The sequence below is a fragment of the Atractosteus spatula genome, chromosome 23 (assembly GCF_055471065.1).
Source record: "Atractosteus spatula isolate fAtrSpa1 chromosome 23, fAtrSpa1.hap1, whole genome shotgun sequence".
Taxonomy (NCBI): Eukaryota; Metazoa; Chordata; class Actinopteri; order Semionotiformes; family Lepisosteidae; genus Atractosteus; species Atractosteus spatula.
Window position 1 is genome coordinate 9,271,516 of NC_142728.1, and position 19,602 is coordinate 9,291,117.

General features: G+C 35.9%; 2 protein-coding genes across 10 annotated transcripts in view; one reads left to right on the top strand and one right to left on the bottom strand.

Moving 5' to 3' along the window:
* The first annotated feature begins 7,534 nt into the window (after positions 1-7,534).
* On the top strand, positions 7,535-9,460 carry brd3os (BRD3 opposite strand). Its single transcript, XM_088940585.1, has 2 exons — positions 7,535-7,897; positions 8,227-9,460. The coding sequence occupies exon 2, from the start codon at positions 8,458-8,460 to the stop codon at positions 8,710-8,712; it is 255 nt and encodes an 84-aa protein (XP_088796711.1). The 5' UTR covers positions 7,535-7,897; positions 8,227-8,457; the 3' UTR covers positions 8,713-9,460.
* A 992-nt stretch (positions 9,461-10,452) lies between these two features.
* Positions 10,453-19,602, bottom strand: part of LOC148816143 (bromodomain-containing protein 3-like) — a 30,249-nt gene continuing 21,099 nt past the window's right edge. For 3 of the 9 annotated variants that reach the window (XM_088940357.1, XM_088940355.1, XM_088940353.1), the window contains 3 exons: positions 17,425-17,717; positions 16,858-16,983; positions 10,453-14,218 (listed from right to left, as the gene is read on the bottom strand). In XM_088940357.1, coding sequence (XP_088796483.1) covers positions 14,097-14,218; positions 16,858-16,983; positions 17,425-17,717 — 541 coding nt within the window. In that variant the 3' untranslated portion in view covers positions 10,453-14,096. The remainder of the gene's footprint in view (positions 14,219-16,857; positions 16,984-17,424; positions 17,718-19,602) is intronic. The other 6 variants (XM_088940359.1, XM_088940356.1, XM_088940354.1 and 3 more) reach the window with 2 other exon arrangements.

The window sequence follows — 19,602 nt, forward strand, 5'->3', positions numbered from 1 at the left end:
CAGTCCTACAAAAATAGTTGTGTTTGCTATGTTGAACCACTAAACCATCTGACTTAGAAAGCTGAACAGCACAGTACATGGAACCAGTCCTAGTCACTTTTTAAAGACCCCTCAGTATTTCCAAATTATACAACTTCTGTCTTCTTTGTCATCTGTGAACAGTTTCTAGTTGATGAGCAGCACGAGGTCATTCTATTTCAAAATCTCTGTACGCATTTTTCCTGAGACTGGAGTCACCTCTCTCCAGAAGCAAATATCCAGTTTGACAGGCTGATACAAGTCTAATATTAATGGCCACTAAGCACAGGCAGCACCTGATATCTACTAATATAGGATTAGGTGTTACAGCTATGTAAACATCAGGGGTTTCCACAAAGCACATATCATCTAATAACTGCCAAGGCTGGCTACCATGGAGACTGTGTCTCCTGACACCTCTAGTTCTAAACCTGTCAACCTTTGGCTTTTGAAAGACAGTAAAATGTAAAGATGAGAAAGAAACAATTGTGGTGAAACCTGAATCAGTTTTTACTCTCCTCTCTTTGAAAGACAACTGCACAAAACCTTCAATGTCCTAGAATTTCTTTCTCTAAACATGTTTATGCACTCATAGGTACTTATAAACATCAGTAAAAGTATCATTTTTTGTTTTACAAAGCAAAGCTCTTCCAGCCATGTGTATAATACATTTATTTAAAAAACATATATACAATGATTAATGCTCTATTTAAGAAAATGATTCATATTTTAACATCTGTGCTATTTGCTTAAAGCAATGGTTTAAATTATTCAACCCTTCATTAAACTCAGTTTGGTTTAGCCTGGTATTTGACTTAAAAAACAAGTGTAGTAGGAGCATATATAGCATACAAAGTCTAAAGATGGTAAACATTAGTACACCGGCAATTTAATTATAATCTCATCTGTTTTGTTAGTGAAAACAACAATGAATGTTTGTAATGTTTCTTTTAAATATGTATATTTAAATTATAACATCATTTACTTTAAAAAAACAGAAATACACATGATACATAGAAATAGTTGGATTCAGAAATACACATGATACACAGAAATAGTAGGATTCATGTACAGGTGCTACAAAAGGGGATTCAGGGTTAAATAATGCACTTGTCAATAATCATAAACAGAGTAGGACTTGGTTTCCTACATCTAGGAACTACATACGCTATCAGGAGTCTAGATTCCTGTCATACTGTACTGTATTACATGGCTACATTAACAAAATACACAAATTAAGCTGTTTAACATCCCAGCCCAGGCCTCATTCCAGTAGAAGGTGTGGTCAATATTACTAAACCATGTAAATATTTGCCTATATTCATTTTTTACCATTTAAATTTTGAAGTATACTCAACACTAATGTGAAAAAAACCTTCAATAATTACATATAATAATACATTTTCTGGTATATGTTATGGATTGTCTTTAATAATAGGCAGGTATAGAAAAAGTGCTGTATAGAAGGTATTACTGTGAGCAGTAACTGAATGTAATACGGGAAATAACTGAACTACACATAAATGATGACAGGAGTTATTAAGTAATGCATCACTTCTAATTGGAGACAGATTTTGAGAAAATGATCCCACAAAGAGTTTATTTGAGTGTTGTAGATAAAGATATATCCAATGGAAAGTCCCCCCAGAGTTAGAAATACAAAGGTATGTGCTTAGGGGGAAATACCTCTAGAACAAAAATAACACTCTTAAACTAAAGGGCATCTAAAAATAATAAAAATGCGTTTATTTGATCTCGTGAGGAGTTTAATGTTGATGAAGTTCAGAATAGTGAACAAAAATAGACAAAGTATCTATAGTAAGTCATTTAAAAAAGGGATACAAACGTACAGTATATGGTGAACTGTGGCTCGGTGCACGTACTGTATACTGTTACGGTATTGTCGCGATTTAGATCATTTATAAGGTGTACACGTGCTCCATCTAGTGATACTAAAACAAATTGCAAGAATGTGTATTAACTAATCAAAATTTAAGAAAAACACAACAGTTTGACTTTGGAATGCACATTTATTTGCAAGTCATGTATTTAGATGTATTTAGAGCAGATAACCAAAGGTATTCTACGTCATATTTTCAAAGATATTTGAAACTGACTACGACATTATGGAAAAGCTGGAACTCCAGAATATTTTTATTAAAGCATTGTGCAAACAAAAACATAATATTTTATTAAACATGTTTAGATACAATCATAGTAGCCTCTAATTTATTCATTCCTTTAATGAAATGCAACTAAAAGCTAAACTAAAAAGTATAGAAAAGAAAGAACTTGTATATTTCCATTTTGCAATCACTTATAAATTTAAATGTGACATCAGTGTTTGAAAGAGTGCTGAATATACCTTTAGAGAAACTATAAAAATTAATTACATGTTAAGAAATACATAATGAGTAAATGTATTAATTGCTTGTAAACACATTATAAATCAATGCCCTAAATTTTATCCTTAAAAAGGTTTTAATAATTTTTACTTCACAAAGCCTTGCACAGAGACTGGTCATCACCTTGATTGCCACTATGTGTTAATGAAGGTTGAATACAGAAGTTAGTATCATCTGCAAATTTGACCAGTTTACTAATTATACCAGAATCTAAATCATTGGTATGAATAAAGAAGAATTCAATTCAATTTATTTTTATATAGTGCCTTTAACAACAAGGTTGCCTCAAGGCACTTAACAATGCAAGTGACCATACAGGTTATGAATACAGAACAGAAAAGACCAGAAGACAACGGAAGAGAGGACCCAAAAACTCCTTAGTAAGGAGAAAACCCCTTTGGGCATGCTAACATTATACAATTAAAAAAAGGAATAAATGAATACGGGTATTAATCCATCCATCATGTCTTCTGTATGTCAGTACTCCATGCAGATCTCTGTAGACCAGCAAAATCCTCCTAAACGATAGCTATATCCACGATGTCCCTCTTGGATCCATGGCAGTGATGCAGCATCAGTTTGGTCAGAACAGATGTATCTACCTGGTGGGCCAACACAGTGACACACAATGGCATGTACTGTACAGCAGCACCAGCAGCCATGGTTACAGCAGGCTATGATGTAAGGTGTGAGTAGGCTAGGCTGAAGTAATAGGTCTTCAGTCTGGATTTGAACACTGAGATTGACTCGGTATCCCGAACATGGGGTGGGAGACTGTTCCATAAGCTAGGGACCCAGTAACTAAAGGCTTTACCGCCAACTGTTTTTTTATAAATGCGTGGAATATGAAGAAGACCTGCATTCTGTGATCTAAGCGAGCGACTTGGATTGTATACATTAATAAATTCCATTAGATATGGTCGTACTTTCTGCTCCTAGTAACAGTTCTAGCTGCTGCATTCTGAATTCGCTGTAAGGTGTTGAAAGAGTGATGGGTGCTCCCTGATAGTAGGGCATTGCAGTAGTCTAACCTGCTGTAAACAAGAGCATTAATTCATTTCTCTGTGTCTTGAGTAGAGAAAAACTGCCTAAGCTTTGCAATATTTCTTAACTGTAGGAAGCATGTTTTCAATACTGGTTTAACATGAGAGTTAAATGAGAGCCTTGTGTCTAATAAGGTTACATGCTGAGTCTTTGAGGGAAATTTTTAATTCCTCTGAGTTAAGTGCTGAAGTTATAGTAGTCCTATCAGTATTGTGCAAAGGAACAAGTAATAGGTTTAATCCATGCTGATAAAAAAGGAGAAAGAAAACACAAAGTTTTGGCCATGGAGCCTTCTTCAGGTGTCCTGAAGTAGGCTCCACGGCTGAAACATTGTTTCTTTCTTCTTTTTTTCAGCATGGAATAAACCTATTACTTGTTCCTTTGCAGCCTACGCATGCTGACGCAGCTCCCCACCTGAACTACTATCAGTATTGTTGCCTCCAAACAACAGAACCTCAGCTGAGTAACAAATTGTTTTCACACATCCAAGTCTTTACTGCATTAATGCAATTATCTAAAGTAATAATAGACGAGTATCATCAGCATATGCAAGTTAATATTATGTTTTTGCATTATCCTATCTAGCAGCAGCATGTAGAGAGAGAACAATATTGGTCCCAGTATTGATACCTGTGGTACCCCAAATTGAACTGGTGACATTGACGAGGCAGTACAATTTTTAGATATTTGAACATAATTAAAATGATTAGTTAAATATGAAGTAAACTACTTAAGGACGGTTCTACATAAGCCAACCTCACACTCAAGCCTGCGTAACAAAACAGAGTGGTCAATCATGTCAAAGGCAATACTACGATCAAGAAGCACAAGCACAGTTGCATTCCCTGCATCAGTAGCTAACAGAATATAATTTACTACTCTTGTTAATGCAGTTTCAGTGCTGTGGCCTGGGTGGAAACAAGACGGGAATTTCTCAAGTATATTATTTGAGTCCAGATACAACTGAAGTTTGGCCACAACTATTCTTTCAAGAATTTTAGATAGAAATGGGATGTCTGAGACAGGCATGTAGTTGTAAAGAACTTGTGGATCCAAATTTGGCTTCTTAAGGAGCGGTCTAACAACTGCTACCTTAAATTGATCAGGTACAACGCCTGATGCAAGGGATGTGTTCATCATACTAATTATAAGTCCTAATAGTACTTTCAGATCATCTTGGACTCCATGCTGACTTGAATACTTGTAGACCAGTATACCTCCATTTGCGCTCTAGTTTGCAGAGCTCCTTTTTAAGGGATAATGTTTGATCATTACACCATGGAGAGTGACTAGTGGCTTTGATTACTTTAGTCTTTAATGGGGCAATTTCATCAAGGGCCTGTCTGACCACTGTATTATAGTTATGTGTGATTTCATCAATATTATTATTGGAGATGAAGTTAGCATTGTTCATCATCTTCATAAAATTTAATGAAGTACCCTCATTGTGTCGTGTTGTAATAGTCTTCTCCTTGGCAGCTGTCAAGGGCAGTTGAATCTTAAAAGTAATTAAAAATGTGGTCAGAAAAAGAGTTTTTGATGGGATAGACTCGTACATGATGAATATCAGCTCTATGAGTGATAATTAAGTCTAGTGTATGATTGTATACGTGTGTTGGTCCTGTTATATGCTGACTACAACCTACAGAGTCAAGGAGAGACAATAATTTTTTACTGAAGGTGTCTGTTTGTATGTCTATATGAATGTAAAGTCGCCTAATATTACAACTTTGTCTAAATTAATAACTAAATCAGAGAGCAGTTCACCAAATTCGGCAAGAAAAAATACATATGGTCCTGAGGGTCTGTACACTAAAAGAATGTATTTAGATGATTCAGGTGCTATTTTAAGAAGCATTGCTTCAAATGTGTAAAAGTCATTAATAGTATTCAATTCAATTCTCAGAGACTCATTGAAGATGGCTGCTAGACCACCTCCACACCCTGAGCAAAGAGCTTTCTCTAAAAAAGTATAGCCATTAGGTAAGGCTTCAACTAAAGGAATAGTGTCAGTGGGTCTAAGCCAGGTTTCTGTTAGTAGGCACAGGTCAGAGTTGGTGTCAAGCACCATATCATTAACCAGAACTGATTTGTTGCCTAGTGAGCGAACATTTAACAGTGAGCATTTTATGATAGTTTCATGTTTTAACTGATTTAGGTTTACCAGTGGAATTGAGATTAAATTGTCAACACAAGAGCCCCTAAAGAAACGCCTGAATTCTAATCTAGGTCTAGTGATCGTTGCAATACTCTGTCTAGTCATACTCATATCTGGATCTCTTACTCTGGATCTGAATAGTAATGTGATTAATGGAATGCCGTGTGGTAGAGAACTTGGGTCAGTACAGGAGGTGAACTAGAGGTGGAAGTACAGACAGCACTCAATTTAAGCTCACATGGCTGAGGCCTAGGTGGTGCTCTTAGTAGTCAAGCAAGCAAGCAAGAAGCACAGTAGTGCTAGTATACTAGTATGCTAGTGCAGTAGTGCAGTATGCTAGTATACTAGTATACTAGCTCAGGTGGGTAGCTGCGTCAGCATGCGTAGGCTGCAAAGGAACAAGTAATAGGTTTATTCTATGCTGAAAAAAAGAAGAAAGAAAACACAATGTTTCGGCCGTGGAGCCTGAAAGAAGGCTGAAGAAGACCTGAAGAAGGCTCCACGGCTGAAACGTTGTGTTTTCTTTCTTCTTTTTTTCAGCATGGAATAAACCTATTACTTGTTCCTTTACTAGTATACTACTATACTGTGGTATTCTCACTAGTTACATCACACCATCCCAATACCATATTTAGGCAAAAACTGGCTTTGCATTAGGTTAACAATACACACCATACATTAAACTCGATGACCAAATCAAGATTCTTGATCAGTCATCACATAGTGTACATGCATCCCATAGCCATCGTATATCCCAGTATAACAAGTATGATATTAATTGAAGACAACAGAATGCTACAGGCCATACACCTTGGAGGGACTGGGGTGATTCTGTTTGGAAAAGTGGTCAAATATTCTTCACTGAAGTCTGAGAATCTATTAAAAAGCTACAGGAAGCACCCCTTAAAGTTATCAAAACAAAAGGATTCTTCACAAAATAGTGTTTGTCGGGGTATGAAGAAATCTGAACATTATAAACTTGAAAATATTTTAGTTTTTTAAACAAAAACTCATATTTTATTATTGATTTGTATTGAAAATAATTTAGTTATAATTTAGTTGCAGGTCATGAGTAATTTTGGAGATGCAGTTTCCAGCATCACATCATTTCTTTTTACATCCCAAATGACCTTAAGTTAAATTTGCTAGTACTTTGTATGTATGTATGGTGCAGTAGTTTTACTAGGCTAGATGGGGAGCTTGTTTGCTGGTTAACACATCATTATTGGGACGGTTTATGAGGGATGTGGGACAGTTAATGAGAGGGTACCACTCAGGAAGAAGTGACTCATCGGAGGCCTGCATTATAGCAGTTGTTCTGAAAAGTGACTACCTAAAAAAATATTTCTAATTTCTTTTGCATTACAGATACATGCTGTATATGTCACAATTAAAATTAACCTTTTAGCCTTAATTATTTATCCTTTATACAGCATATAATTTTGATTCCCTCTGAATACAGTATTCGAGCTCTTAGCTGTTACGATTTGAATTTTAAAAATGTGTATACAAACAAAGGAGGATCCACAGGCACAAAACTGTGAAGGTTTCTTTGCTAAAGGCAAAACTGACAGTATTAGCGTTACTTATTTCGGTGTAAAGTAATTCTAAGAATTGCAGTATTTTCTTGATTAAATTTAGCTTAAAGTCTAGCTAAGCAAATTCAATCAAAATGTATTACAATAAATCTCTGTGATTAATAAAAATATATATAGTACAAAATTAGCTAATTAGCGTGCCAAATGCTGTCAGGAAGAACTCCTCTAGTATCAGTAACATATCAAATCTCCCTTTGATAGGAACTAAATAAGCATAGTTATGTTTCAACGGGGACTGATAACCGTGGAAGGACTCGTTGCTAGAGGCAGTCAGCGTTACTACTTTATATAAACCAAGTCGGAAGCTATGAAGCTCGACGAAGAAACAACGGTGCGTACAAAAAAGGGTAAAATGGAAGTTTAGAAAAACTCTAATCTCAGATTAAAAACGTCTGTTTTATTAACTTTTCACAGTGGTATTTAAATGCTATACTTCGTGAACCGCAATATACAACAATTGTATGGGATGAAAATAAATCGGATTAAAATCAGTGCCATATCTGTAATATCACAACCTTAATCCCTGTTGCAACGAAGGAAGAAGTTATCGGTCGTCTACATTTTATTCAGTTTTGGCTCGCTAGAATTTTTTAACGCTGGCAGCCTTCTTCTCCGGCAAGAACTGAGCATTACCGTCGTTGATAAGACAAACATGGAAGAAACGCTTTGTACATGTATGTATTAAATATATGTTTCCAGAGCAGATAAAAAAAGGAAATCAATGTTACTTTATTTATGCTACATTCGTGCTTTTGTAATTAATCTAAAAACTCCTTTCTACCACAAAATACTAATAGTATCGGAAGACAGTTGGAACAGTATGGAACGAAGAATTAAGTTTAAAAACATTCTTAGAAAGTGTGTCTAATGTGATGAAACAGTTATAAATATGTCATTTAAACAGACAATCTTTTGTGGAGCAAGAGATAGGGTTGGGCTGTTTGAAGAGAAGTTCGATAAAGACGATTGACACACTGGACATTTTTTTTCCTTTTATTTAAAGGATTCTTCAAGCAAGCAGTATCCCCCCCCCCAAAAAAAAAAAAAAACCACCAACAACAACAACAACAACAACAACACCACCACCACAACGAGCATTAATGTTTGTTATTTGGGAGATTATCAGTACCTCCTCAGTGAATATCGCCTGTCCTCGATGTTTGAAAAAAAGTGAAAAAAACGTTTAGCCCTACGATTTACAGCCAGCGCAGAAACCAGACTGCTTCCGTGGATCATGAGTGGCAGGGTACCTTTAGCAGAGAAAGCCCTTTCGGAAGCATATGCGAACCTTAGATACAAAGATACATCGTTGCTCATATGGCAGCAGCAGCAACAAGAATTGGAGCAGGCACCCCCTACAACCTATCTTAACCGCAGCCAGAGCATGTGGTACTCTCAGAATGGGAATCAGGCCATTTTGGTGAAGGACAGAACGAAGCTGGATACACGAAGAGACATGGAGCAGTCTAGAATTTGCTTAATAATGTAATGAACATGGGTGGTTTTTAAAAACACTTTATTGTTGTTGAACAGTATTTTTGTAATCTACACTACAAAGAAATATCAGTGTCTTTGTTTATTTGAAGACCTGTGCGTTCAAGGAAAGTCGTAAGAATTGAAATCTATATTAAATACAATTTAATTCAGTGTGGATAAATGAATGCTGACACTGTGCATGTTAGGAAGCTGTGAAATTATCCTTTCCTTTACAGGTATACTTCACAAAAACACTTTTTTATACATGCCAATACAGAATGTCATAGCACTTCACTCTACCAGTTTTATTTTAAAATCCTGGAACTTTTTAGTGATGTATTCCCCAATTATACAAATGTGGTATTATGATTATTTTATTCTATAACTTTAAGCTGTGATGCCATTTCACCTTGAAATGCTACCCACCCATTTTTTTAAATTATTTATTATATAGTACAGAACACTAATATAGTCCTACTGAATTTTAAACTTTTTTTTACAAGATCAAATATTTTGTGTGCTGTTGTAATTATTATTAAATGCAGATATTGTATTTTTTTATATGAATTATGTTTCATATTTATTACAAAATTGCAAATGCAAAAGTAGATGTTAAACTTTGTTGTGAGAAAATAATTTCACTTCACTTCAGAACTCACTTTCTAATCTAAACTTCATAATATTTTGAAGGCATCTGCAAGTGTGGTTATCAGTATTAATGTCATATTTAGCAATAAATCTTTATTATTATTTATTATTAACCTCTGACTGGGAATTTTTTTTATCAATGTTACCTTTTTAATAAGGTTAATTAGTTGCTCTTATATTTGAAATCTGTACTTAAAGGTTTTAACATCTGTGTGCTGATGCCACTTCATGGCACAATTCGACACTTTTATCAAAATATTGGTTGTCTCAATGCTGCAAAGTTCCTTTAATACAAGATGCAGATGCACTGCATATTTCATATTGTAATATTTAGATTAGTTCATATGTAAATGTTACAAATTTGTAACCAAGACTTGTATAATAAAGCAGTCTTTTATTTGGGGAGTTAGGAAAATCACTTTTCCTTAGTATTCTTTAAGTGCACAAAAGACCACTGACAAGGTTAGTAGAAAAAGTGTTGCCCTCAACTTTTGGTAACACTTTAGATTAGCAGCTACTGATTACATGTATTAATTTAGGTAAATTTAGTAACCAGCGATTTGCTCTACAAATCACAATACAAACTATGTTATGAGCACATTAAAAGTTGTAGTAACCTATCTGTTAATATCTTGTTTTTAACACAATGGTTGATTATTGTGTGCTTTGTTTGTAGGCCTATTAAAAACATCTCATGTAAAAACTGCAGTATGGAGCAATGAAATGTGCTCTATGTACAAACAGGGACAAGCGGCATAAAGAATACAAAACATTCCAGTTATTGTGCATAGTACAGTATTGCCAGCACACCTGCTTAGGTAGCAATGTATGGTGTGAAACAGTCCATTGGGTTGTGTTCATAAGTCTTCCATGATCACATGCACTTTTTGTTCCAGAGTGCAGTTTTTGTGACAGCTGTTTGAATTGGGCAATCTGGCAATCTATATGTGCAAGATCATAATTATAATTGTATTTATAATTATAATGATCTGTATAATTTAATATTAACATGCTTATTGTGCCTTTATGAGGTATTGCAACAGTGTTTTAACATCACTCTGTGACAACAATATGTTAAGATATACATTATACATACACAGGGTTTCAAGTTTTTTGTTGTTTATTTACGAAAAACAAAACAAGCCCCATGTGAGTTACAGGGACCCTGGTTAGCAGTTACATCAAATATTAGCTTCTAATTCTCCCCTCCCCCCCCCCCCCCCCCACGCAACCCTCCCTACATTTGGCTCACAGGCCAGTGTTGCAATAAACAAGCCTAAAACTACTTACACTGAATCCTTGTTTTCTTTTCCAATGACTGACATTTACAGGAAGATACTATAAACAGCTCAAAAAAAGGTATAAGAAAGTTACAATAAACCTGCATGCACATCATACATAAAAAGTAAACTTTTGTCTTTTTTTAAAATATAAAAAAAACTATTATATCTGGATCAGGGCCTAAAAATCAACTAAAAAGTGGTGAATATATATATTTATATATTTTTTTCAGTCTTTCAGCTCTAGTGATATCACTCACTACAGAAACCTAGAAGGTTCTGTATAAGTGAACATTGCTTTAAGTATAAAAAATGTATACGAAGTTTTGGGAACTTTTACAGGTCAGTGATGCCAAATAAAATACAAAACCACCACATAAATCAACTGTTATTTCATCATGGTTTGCATTTTGGAGGAACTTTAGAATGCAATTCAAACATTAATGCTACAAAAATTAACTTAAACTATTCACCCAATGAAACAATTTAACAAATCATAAAGATACCATAATGGGATTTCAGCTGAGGATTATTGGACAAATCCACGAGGCAAAAGACAAATACATTCTGAAACCAGTGTTTTACACCACATAATTATGACGCGCACATTTAGAATGTAGGTCACATGCTTTATGATCTAGACAGCTGTTTCAGTGCAGGAGCCAATTCATATAAGTGCAGATTAACGTTACGCTTAAACTGACCAATCAAGGTTCTCATTGTAACAAAACCCAAGAAGGTACTAGTGTTGAACATCTCAATGTACCACTCAGATGAAACATACTAAGAGAAATGTTAACCCACAGCTTTACATTTAATAGCACCAACAGCTTACCAAATTTTCAAATTGTTTTATTTTGAACAAACCAACCCTGGTTTCAATTTACCAATATATCTGTCTTTTCCTGCTGTATAAAGTAAATCGTTGGGCACAATTCCACAATTATAAATAATAACAGCATAATCATTCGGGATGTCTTACATTCAATGTTCCCTAGCGCGGCAGCCATGATTTCCCAGCCATACAGAAACACAAGGCCTAATGGGCACACACGTCCTATGACCATTCTGCTGTGCCATAGCTGCTATTTCTTCCACTGTGTACTGTGTAGCACTGGATGAGAACACAGTTTATGAACAGGTACTACTTAAAACACGAAATGAAGACATGGAAGAAATAGACATGAAATAGGTATAGAACACACAGTACAATAGTGGTGAGTTTAAAATGTAACATTACAGAACAGGGACCCTTAGAGCTTTGTAGTTTTTTTTTCTATTTAAAACATAATGAAATAAAAAAATGCAAGCAAAACAATAATAATAGTCCAAAACCGCACATCAAGGCAGTTCTAAGTCAGTCATACTTCACAGTGGCCTTATCAAATGATTTGGCAGTTTAGCTTCTGAATATAAATTCAGTCCGGAAAAGTCAATTTATCATTGTGTTCAGGGGATAAAATATATAAACACTATTTTCTAAACAGAAAATTACATTTCCATACAAAACACTTTGTCACAAACAAATTGGAAACAGGTCTTTAAAATCAGGAAGGCCCAAATTATACACATTAAATTCCCAATACAAAGAGTCTTTTTTATCAGCTGGGAAGCTCTGGCCTGATTCAGATAATGTCTGTGACCACAACTTTACAGAACACATAGATGTATATGAGCCAAAGGGATCTGGTTATTAGTCACTCAATCGTAGATTGAATAGTCAAAGTCCAATATATGACTGTAAAAGAAAACACCTTTTATATTACAAACTGCAATATTCTCATTTATTTTTATACAGCTGAAGGGTTTTTGTGTGAAATATCCCAAAACAGTTTTAAAATCATTTACACCATGTTGTTAATTAGATAGGAGTTCAGCCTCCTCTTATAGAGTCTAATAAATGACACTATGGCAGACTACCTTCAAAAGTTTTCCCCAACATAAAAATAGTTTACAAATGGGTAATGACTTTCTATTTCCCTGTTTTAATATTGCTGAAAGAAGTGGAAGTAGAAAATTGGATAACAAAAGGTATAAATTTAATAGTTCTGCCCTCATGTCACACAGAAAGTTATCAACCACTCAAAATTTACATTTTAAAATGCCTTCAGTGTACTTTAATTTTAATTAGGAACACTTTACTATATGTATTGTTCAATGTTAGAGATTTTGCTCAAATGTCTGCTTTCCTATAGAGTCAGTTGAAAGCCAACTGAAGTATTAAAGTCTACTGTACTATTTTAAGGACAGTTTGCACAAGCATTTCTCTTGATTGTCATACAGAATGGACCATAACAGGCTACTGGAGTTCCAGACATTGAAAAAAGGGGAAACAATTTCTATATGCAGCACAAGTTTAGTATACAGTATATGCAAGTTCAACATTTGTCCTACAAAATCTGTACAGGATAATATAACAAAGTTAAAGAAAACACCAGCAAAACAGACATACAAATTAAAATGCGAAAACAAAACTGGCATGTTTACTTTTAAAAAATGACGAAAGTACCAAGGGGAACTAAATTAATCTTTAAGAAAAATAAAACAGGAAATCATTATTTTATTGCAAGTGTCTTAGTTTTTATCTTTTATTCATGGTGATCAACTTCAGACTGCAATAGTCCCTCTCTTTCCTAATTCACCTTACAGTGTATAAATAGTTGACATGTTTGGCAGTCATCGACGTATTTATACCAATAACTTTCCTGAACCCTAAAAAAGCACCAAAACAAGAAGAACAGATTACCATATAGTACCACCTTTAAGATTAAAAAAAGGCTTTCAATTTTAAGTTGGTATTTTTTTGTATTTGCTTTTAAAAAGTGTTTAAAAACTAAAAAATGCTATTTGTTGTTTGTGTACATAATAAATTGGAGGTCAAATAAATAAAAAGGTATCGAGATATATACACACACGGGCAGATGTTCATGATTATGGAATGTGACAAGGTTTCAGTTACCCCCTCCCCTACCTCCCCAACAAGGCTGCACAATATCCCAGTTTCAAAACTGAGCCACAGACTCCTCCAAGTTCAGCTGAAGCTTGACAAAAAACATTTGTTGGATCTTTTGACAAACACGTAACTATAATATACATTTTCCAAACAGACGTAACTTACTGGCAGGGCCCCCCAAAATAAGACCTATACTCCTTTTCATTTGTCCAATTAATTAAGTAATAAAAACTGTTAACTGTAAGAATTTTGTTCTGGTAATGTTAGGCATTTCCCTTTAAAGGCCAGTGACACAATAACACCACACTTTCATTCAGCTAGGTTTCCTCAAGATGTTTTTTTTTTCTTTTTTCATATTTATAAAAATTTTAAATGTTCTCTGACATTGTTTTACTTCTTAGTGACTTATAAAACATAAGCCCTAGAGGGAAATAACCATGACTGCATACAATGTTTTTAAAAAAAAAAAGTAAAAATGAACTAAAACAAGAAAAAAAGACGTGCGGCGTGTGTGTTTTAATCAGAGTCGCTGCTGTCTGAGCTGGAACCACTCGAACTGCTGCTCCCAGAGTCGGAAGAACTGCTGCTCCCACTCAGCCTAGAGGGGCCTCCAGCAGGAGTGGAGCCGGCCTTCTCTGCTGGGAAACACACAAGACACAGCATTACCAACACCATGCCAGCAAGAGGGCAAACTGAACTTGCACTACGTCAGAGGAGCTGGCTACTCTTAACTGAGGTGAACATCCATCTGCCAAGTACGGGAAGCAACCAATTTTGTATCTTCCCAAACTGTGGAAGACACATTCCCTCAGAACAATCCCTGCTTACCCTGGTGATAAAATACAGGGCCTGCAGCTTCCAAATTTGACGTCTCAGTCGAATGATATTGACAAATTCATTGCATTAGCAAGGTTCACAGTGGAGGAATATTAAAGTTTTACAGGGTTACAGAGATCCATAAAATAATTAAATAACCTAATTAAAATATGCAATAGAAGAAGCAGGGAAATACCCGGTGTCTTAAATGTGAAAAAATAAAATGATATAGACCAGTTTACTTCAATGCTTTTCACATCCATTAAAACCCTGAACTCTGGTGTGTTAAAGCAGATTATGTGAACTTTTCTGACTTGTGCTTTCTGCTTACTTCTGTTTCTGCTTGGACTACTATTTATCATTGCATCAACCAGTTAGGTTTTCCAAAACTCAAGAGGACTGATGTCAGGAAATATTGTAGTGCTGCAAAACACAGCTTTCCTATAGGATATGGAAGCATGTTCTAAGGATAATTTACTTTATTTACTCACTGGTAAATAAAAAAAAAACTATGGCTGCAAAAAAGCTTATTCATAGCTTGCTACCATTGCAAATCAAAGCAGAAACAACTGAAAATCATGCAATACGTACAAGAAGAGACATGTGAAAACCAGAAAACGCAAAGAATTGGTTTCTGGTTAAAGCTTTGTAAATTAAAGACAATGGAGAAGTAGAAGACACTGGCAAAATCAGTCCTCCGACTTCCATGTTGAATGTGCATATGAAACTCTAAACAGATGTCTAATAATACAATTAACACTTTTCAATTAACACTTTCAAAACCTTTTCCACTTACCATGTTCTTAGGAGTTTGAGAGGTTCTATAAGTAAACATAAAAAAATACCTGGAGGGCAATGGGTGATGATGTGGACTATAGGATGCATTAAGCAGAGGAACACCTTGACAAAATTCAAGGATTTCATCACCCACATCTTGTCTTTGAGAACAGACAAGCATCACTGTCACTAGCAGTGAAGAATAAACTATTACAAATATGGGCTTCTAGACAAATGACAGGTTGTGAAGCCCGAGCAGGTGTCAAGAGTAAGGCGCAATGGCACAGAAACATATCCACTTTCACAATACTTATTGCTCTTAAGAAAAGAATAAATTCTTTTTTTAACACTCCTATGGCAGTGTAACTGAAGGAAGAGATCCTCAAGGACAGTCACAGTAAATGTCCTCATTAGCAGAAAGTGGAAGAAATTACATTCAGTGCATCACGTGAAACAGCACCGGCCCACATTATATTTTAAAGGATAGTATTATTCTCCTACATTTGTCATGGGCAATAATTCCTTTTTGCTGGATGGGTAGGCATACTTCATATTGTTATCTTTACATGCTTGCTGGTAATCATTCCCAGTAGTATTATGAATTATTAGATCAGTTCAGAAGTCTCTTTAGCTTTTCTTATGCGTGAATAATAGCTCAAAGTGAGCACACAGTTGTAAAATCCAATTCAGTATTTCAGGGAACAGTTCTTCAGTTAGATAGTATTCTCTAATGATTTGAGATGTCCAAAGCACTAGCGCTCTCTTTAACTTGTCAAACTGAGTTGCTAAGACTACAAAATGGAAATCCAGGTTGATTCTGAATAAAAATGCCCAGTTTCCAAAACATTTATCCTGCCAAGGTCTATGACTACTTTCTAATGATGAAAAAAAAATAAAACAGAAACATGCAAACATACAAGACACGAACATTGGGGGAAAAAAGCATGCAGTGAAATAACAGAAGATTGAAACAGAAAGGTCCCCTTTCTAGAAGTAATAAAGTTAGACCTTCCCTCAGGCACGTCTGCGAATTCTGTTATTCAACCAAGGAGAAATAAATACAAATCAAATGCTGATAAAGGTCGGTATTCAGCATCCTACTATATGTTTCCGAGGTCAGGCAAGTGTTTGTGCTCTTTCCTTGTGGTGAGCACCACAACCACTCTGGAATGCAATCCTGACACAATCGACTATGAACCACTACACTCACAGTTGTTTGCAGTGTCATGGCGGCAATGAATCTGTCCCTGTCTTTTCCTGCTACACCCAGGGGTAGAAGACAATTACTACATGATGATGTCAACAAAGTAAATGAGCAAAAGGAATGAACAAAAAATAATCGCTATTTTAAGCACCAATTACACAAGAGGCCACAGGTGAAATATACCCGAGGTGAGTCGAGCACAATTCACTCCGATTAAACTGGATCACCCACTTTTAAAAGAACCGCAGAGCCACTCCAAGGGAACAAGTAAAGTCAAATGAAACGGGAAGACGGAGGGCAATTTCCAAAGCAAGCCAAAACAAGCCCGTTAAAATAAAGAAAATGAAATGGCCTCCTTCAGCAGTGGACATTTCTTTGAACCGCGCTCTAGCTAACCTGCCTACTCTATCTTTCTCTAAAGACAATAGCCCATTCGGCAGCCTGTAAGTCAAGCCGTGTTCAACCCTGAAACACAGGTACCTTTTTTGGGCGGTTTCTTGTTGTTGTTCAGCTGTCCGCTCACGTCCTGCAGCCTCTTTTCTAACTCTTTCTTCTTTTCCTGAGCGAGTTCCTCCTTAGACTTCGCACTTTTTTTCCCTGTGCCAGCTGTGGATGAAACACACAGCCGTGTACAGTAAGTACAGGGATCGATCTAGGACCGCACAGCTGTGTTAACAATGAGCACAGGGAACTTTTCTAGTTTTAAAAAAATAAAATCAACTCAAAGCATCGCCAGGCAATGCATGGCTTATACCAAAAAGTCACTGCTTTGGACTACTGGGTGCCAAGCTCTTTTCTAGCTCAATCACAAACCAAAAAAGGAAGCACACTAAAGATAAACCAACAGACGTGCACAAGGGGTAGGGGAGTGGAGAGAATCTTAGCGCTAGTCAAACGCCTATGGAGCTTGTTTTCCTCTACAGCCAGAGAAAGGTTCTTTTCCTGAAGCAGACCGGTTCTTGAGTCTTTAAAGGAGAGAGAATTCTGTCCCCTCAGAAGAAAGGCAAGCGATTTGCGAGGGGTTGAAGGGAGAGCCACCCTACTTACGTAAAGGTTTCCTCTGCTTTTTCTGTAAACAAGACTTGACGTATCGCTCAAGCTCGCGGAGGGTGGAGGGTTTGAGCGTCTCGAAGTCGATCTCGATCTCGTCGGGGTTGGAGTCCCTGAGCGAGGGCTCTCGGGACTGAATGATGTGAACTACCCGGCCCAGCTTCTCTCCGGGCAGCCGGTTGATGTCCAGGCTGAGTTGCCTCTTCTCGTCGTACGTCATGGGCAACGAATCTTCCTCTTCGTCTGACTCGTAGGTGGCAGCGGGTGGTTTGGCCCCCTTCTTCGGTTGCCTGAAAGTTTTAGTCAGATCTGTGTTATATGACGACTTTCATCTTAAACTGAATTTTAATTTTTACACGAAAGAGAAGAGTGATGTTAGCGTCAAACAGTTATAAACCAATATATTCTGGCTTCTGGGTTTGGACTATTTAGAGTATCTAGCTATGATTCCCTGTATTCACAAGTTAACATCCCTATGACATCTGTATTTTGTATTTCCATGCATTTGTTATATTACATTATTTTTTTCACTTCCCTTTTTTTAGATATTTACATATTACTGTTTAAGACTCACACTGAAAACTGCAGTAGCCTCCAAATCTAATGAAATGTAACTGCAAGTTGATTTAGAAAATAAATTTCCAGGTGGTATACTTCCAAGATTTTAACCGTTTATAAATCAAAATGTGACAGTAATGTTACACCCAGAAAATGAATACTGAATATTAGAGCAGTTTAACTGTGAAAGTAAAAACATTTCTTCATTACATAACTTTCAAATTTACTCTTACCATGTAAATGAAACTTTATCAACTCTAATGATGCTGATAAAAATATCCTTAAGATATCTCAGCTTCAACTTTGGTGTCCCTCATCAAAAAATCAAAGGCTACCTAAAGGGATGGTTGCTACCCTAACTAGGAAAATGATCTAAATTTAGTGCAATCAGAAAAGCACTTTTTGGAAGCTCACATCCAAGGGTAATTAAGAATTAAAAAAAAAAACTCTGGCACTGTCAGGAAGCACTGTCTCCAACACCACTAGTTGAAGTTAACCTCATTAATTTAGTGTCTGTGGTAGACATGGCCAACATAAAAAACAAGATTGTGCCAAATAGCAAGTAACTGACTGCCAAGTCAAAAGGACCACATGATGTCGTTGGATGAAACAAACCACGCTTCTGGACAATCTTATTATCAGCATTACCAGAAAGCAGAAGCTCATACTGAAAATAGATAACATAGATGTCATCCCTTCTGTGAACAAAAGAAATTGATCTGTCCTTGCTTTAGAGGTGTTTTGCATCCTCTGGTCTTGGTGTCCTCAACAAAACCGAGGTGTAGTTTCTCAAGTACTCGAGATTTCCATCAAGCGAAGTTGCAAAAGTACTTTACAATAGGACAACACGACAAAGCTTCCATCAATCTCAATAACTTAATGGTAAAGAAAGCATGAAACTCAATGTTCTTGATTGGTCAAGACTGTAGAACACTGATGGTATGGACTGAACAAGGAAGATCACAGGTTTTGTGGCACACAGCCTAAAGGAGACGGAAAGGTCCTATAATGAGACGTGGTCAAACATCCCTTAAGAAAATAATAAAAGGCAAAAAAACGCACCTGTTCGAAGGGTGGAAAAGGTTAAAGAACTTGCAATGTATTGATTTCTTGGGTATGAATGTATTTGGACAATATTTAGAATACTGTTCTAGTTTAGAATAGAATATGATTCTAGTTTTGACAAATCTCTTTATGCATTAAATATTAAAAGGTATACAAGTCTTTAGTTTTTATCTATTCAAAAAAACTTGAATATACCAATGGATTTTTATACTAAGTCCATTTTTTCCACTTTTTTTAATAACATCTACACAAAGGGCTGTGAGAGTTTGGAAGAAACTGCCCAGCCAAAGTTTTGAAGTTAATGAAACATACTGAAAGATAATGACCAGTAGTTAACACTGTATTAATATTGTCTGACGCAATACTAATACCTCACTGCAAATACCTCCTCAGATGGCAGATTTACAGTGCGTAGAGGTACAGATTCTGTGAGACAAAAAAGCTGCTCTCTAGTATTTTAACTGTATTCGCAGTGGGCATATTAATCAAAACTATTATTATTATTGGAATCCAAATAAAGTCAGATGAAGATGTAAATGTTCTTTAATATTG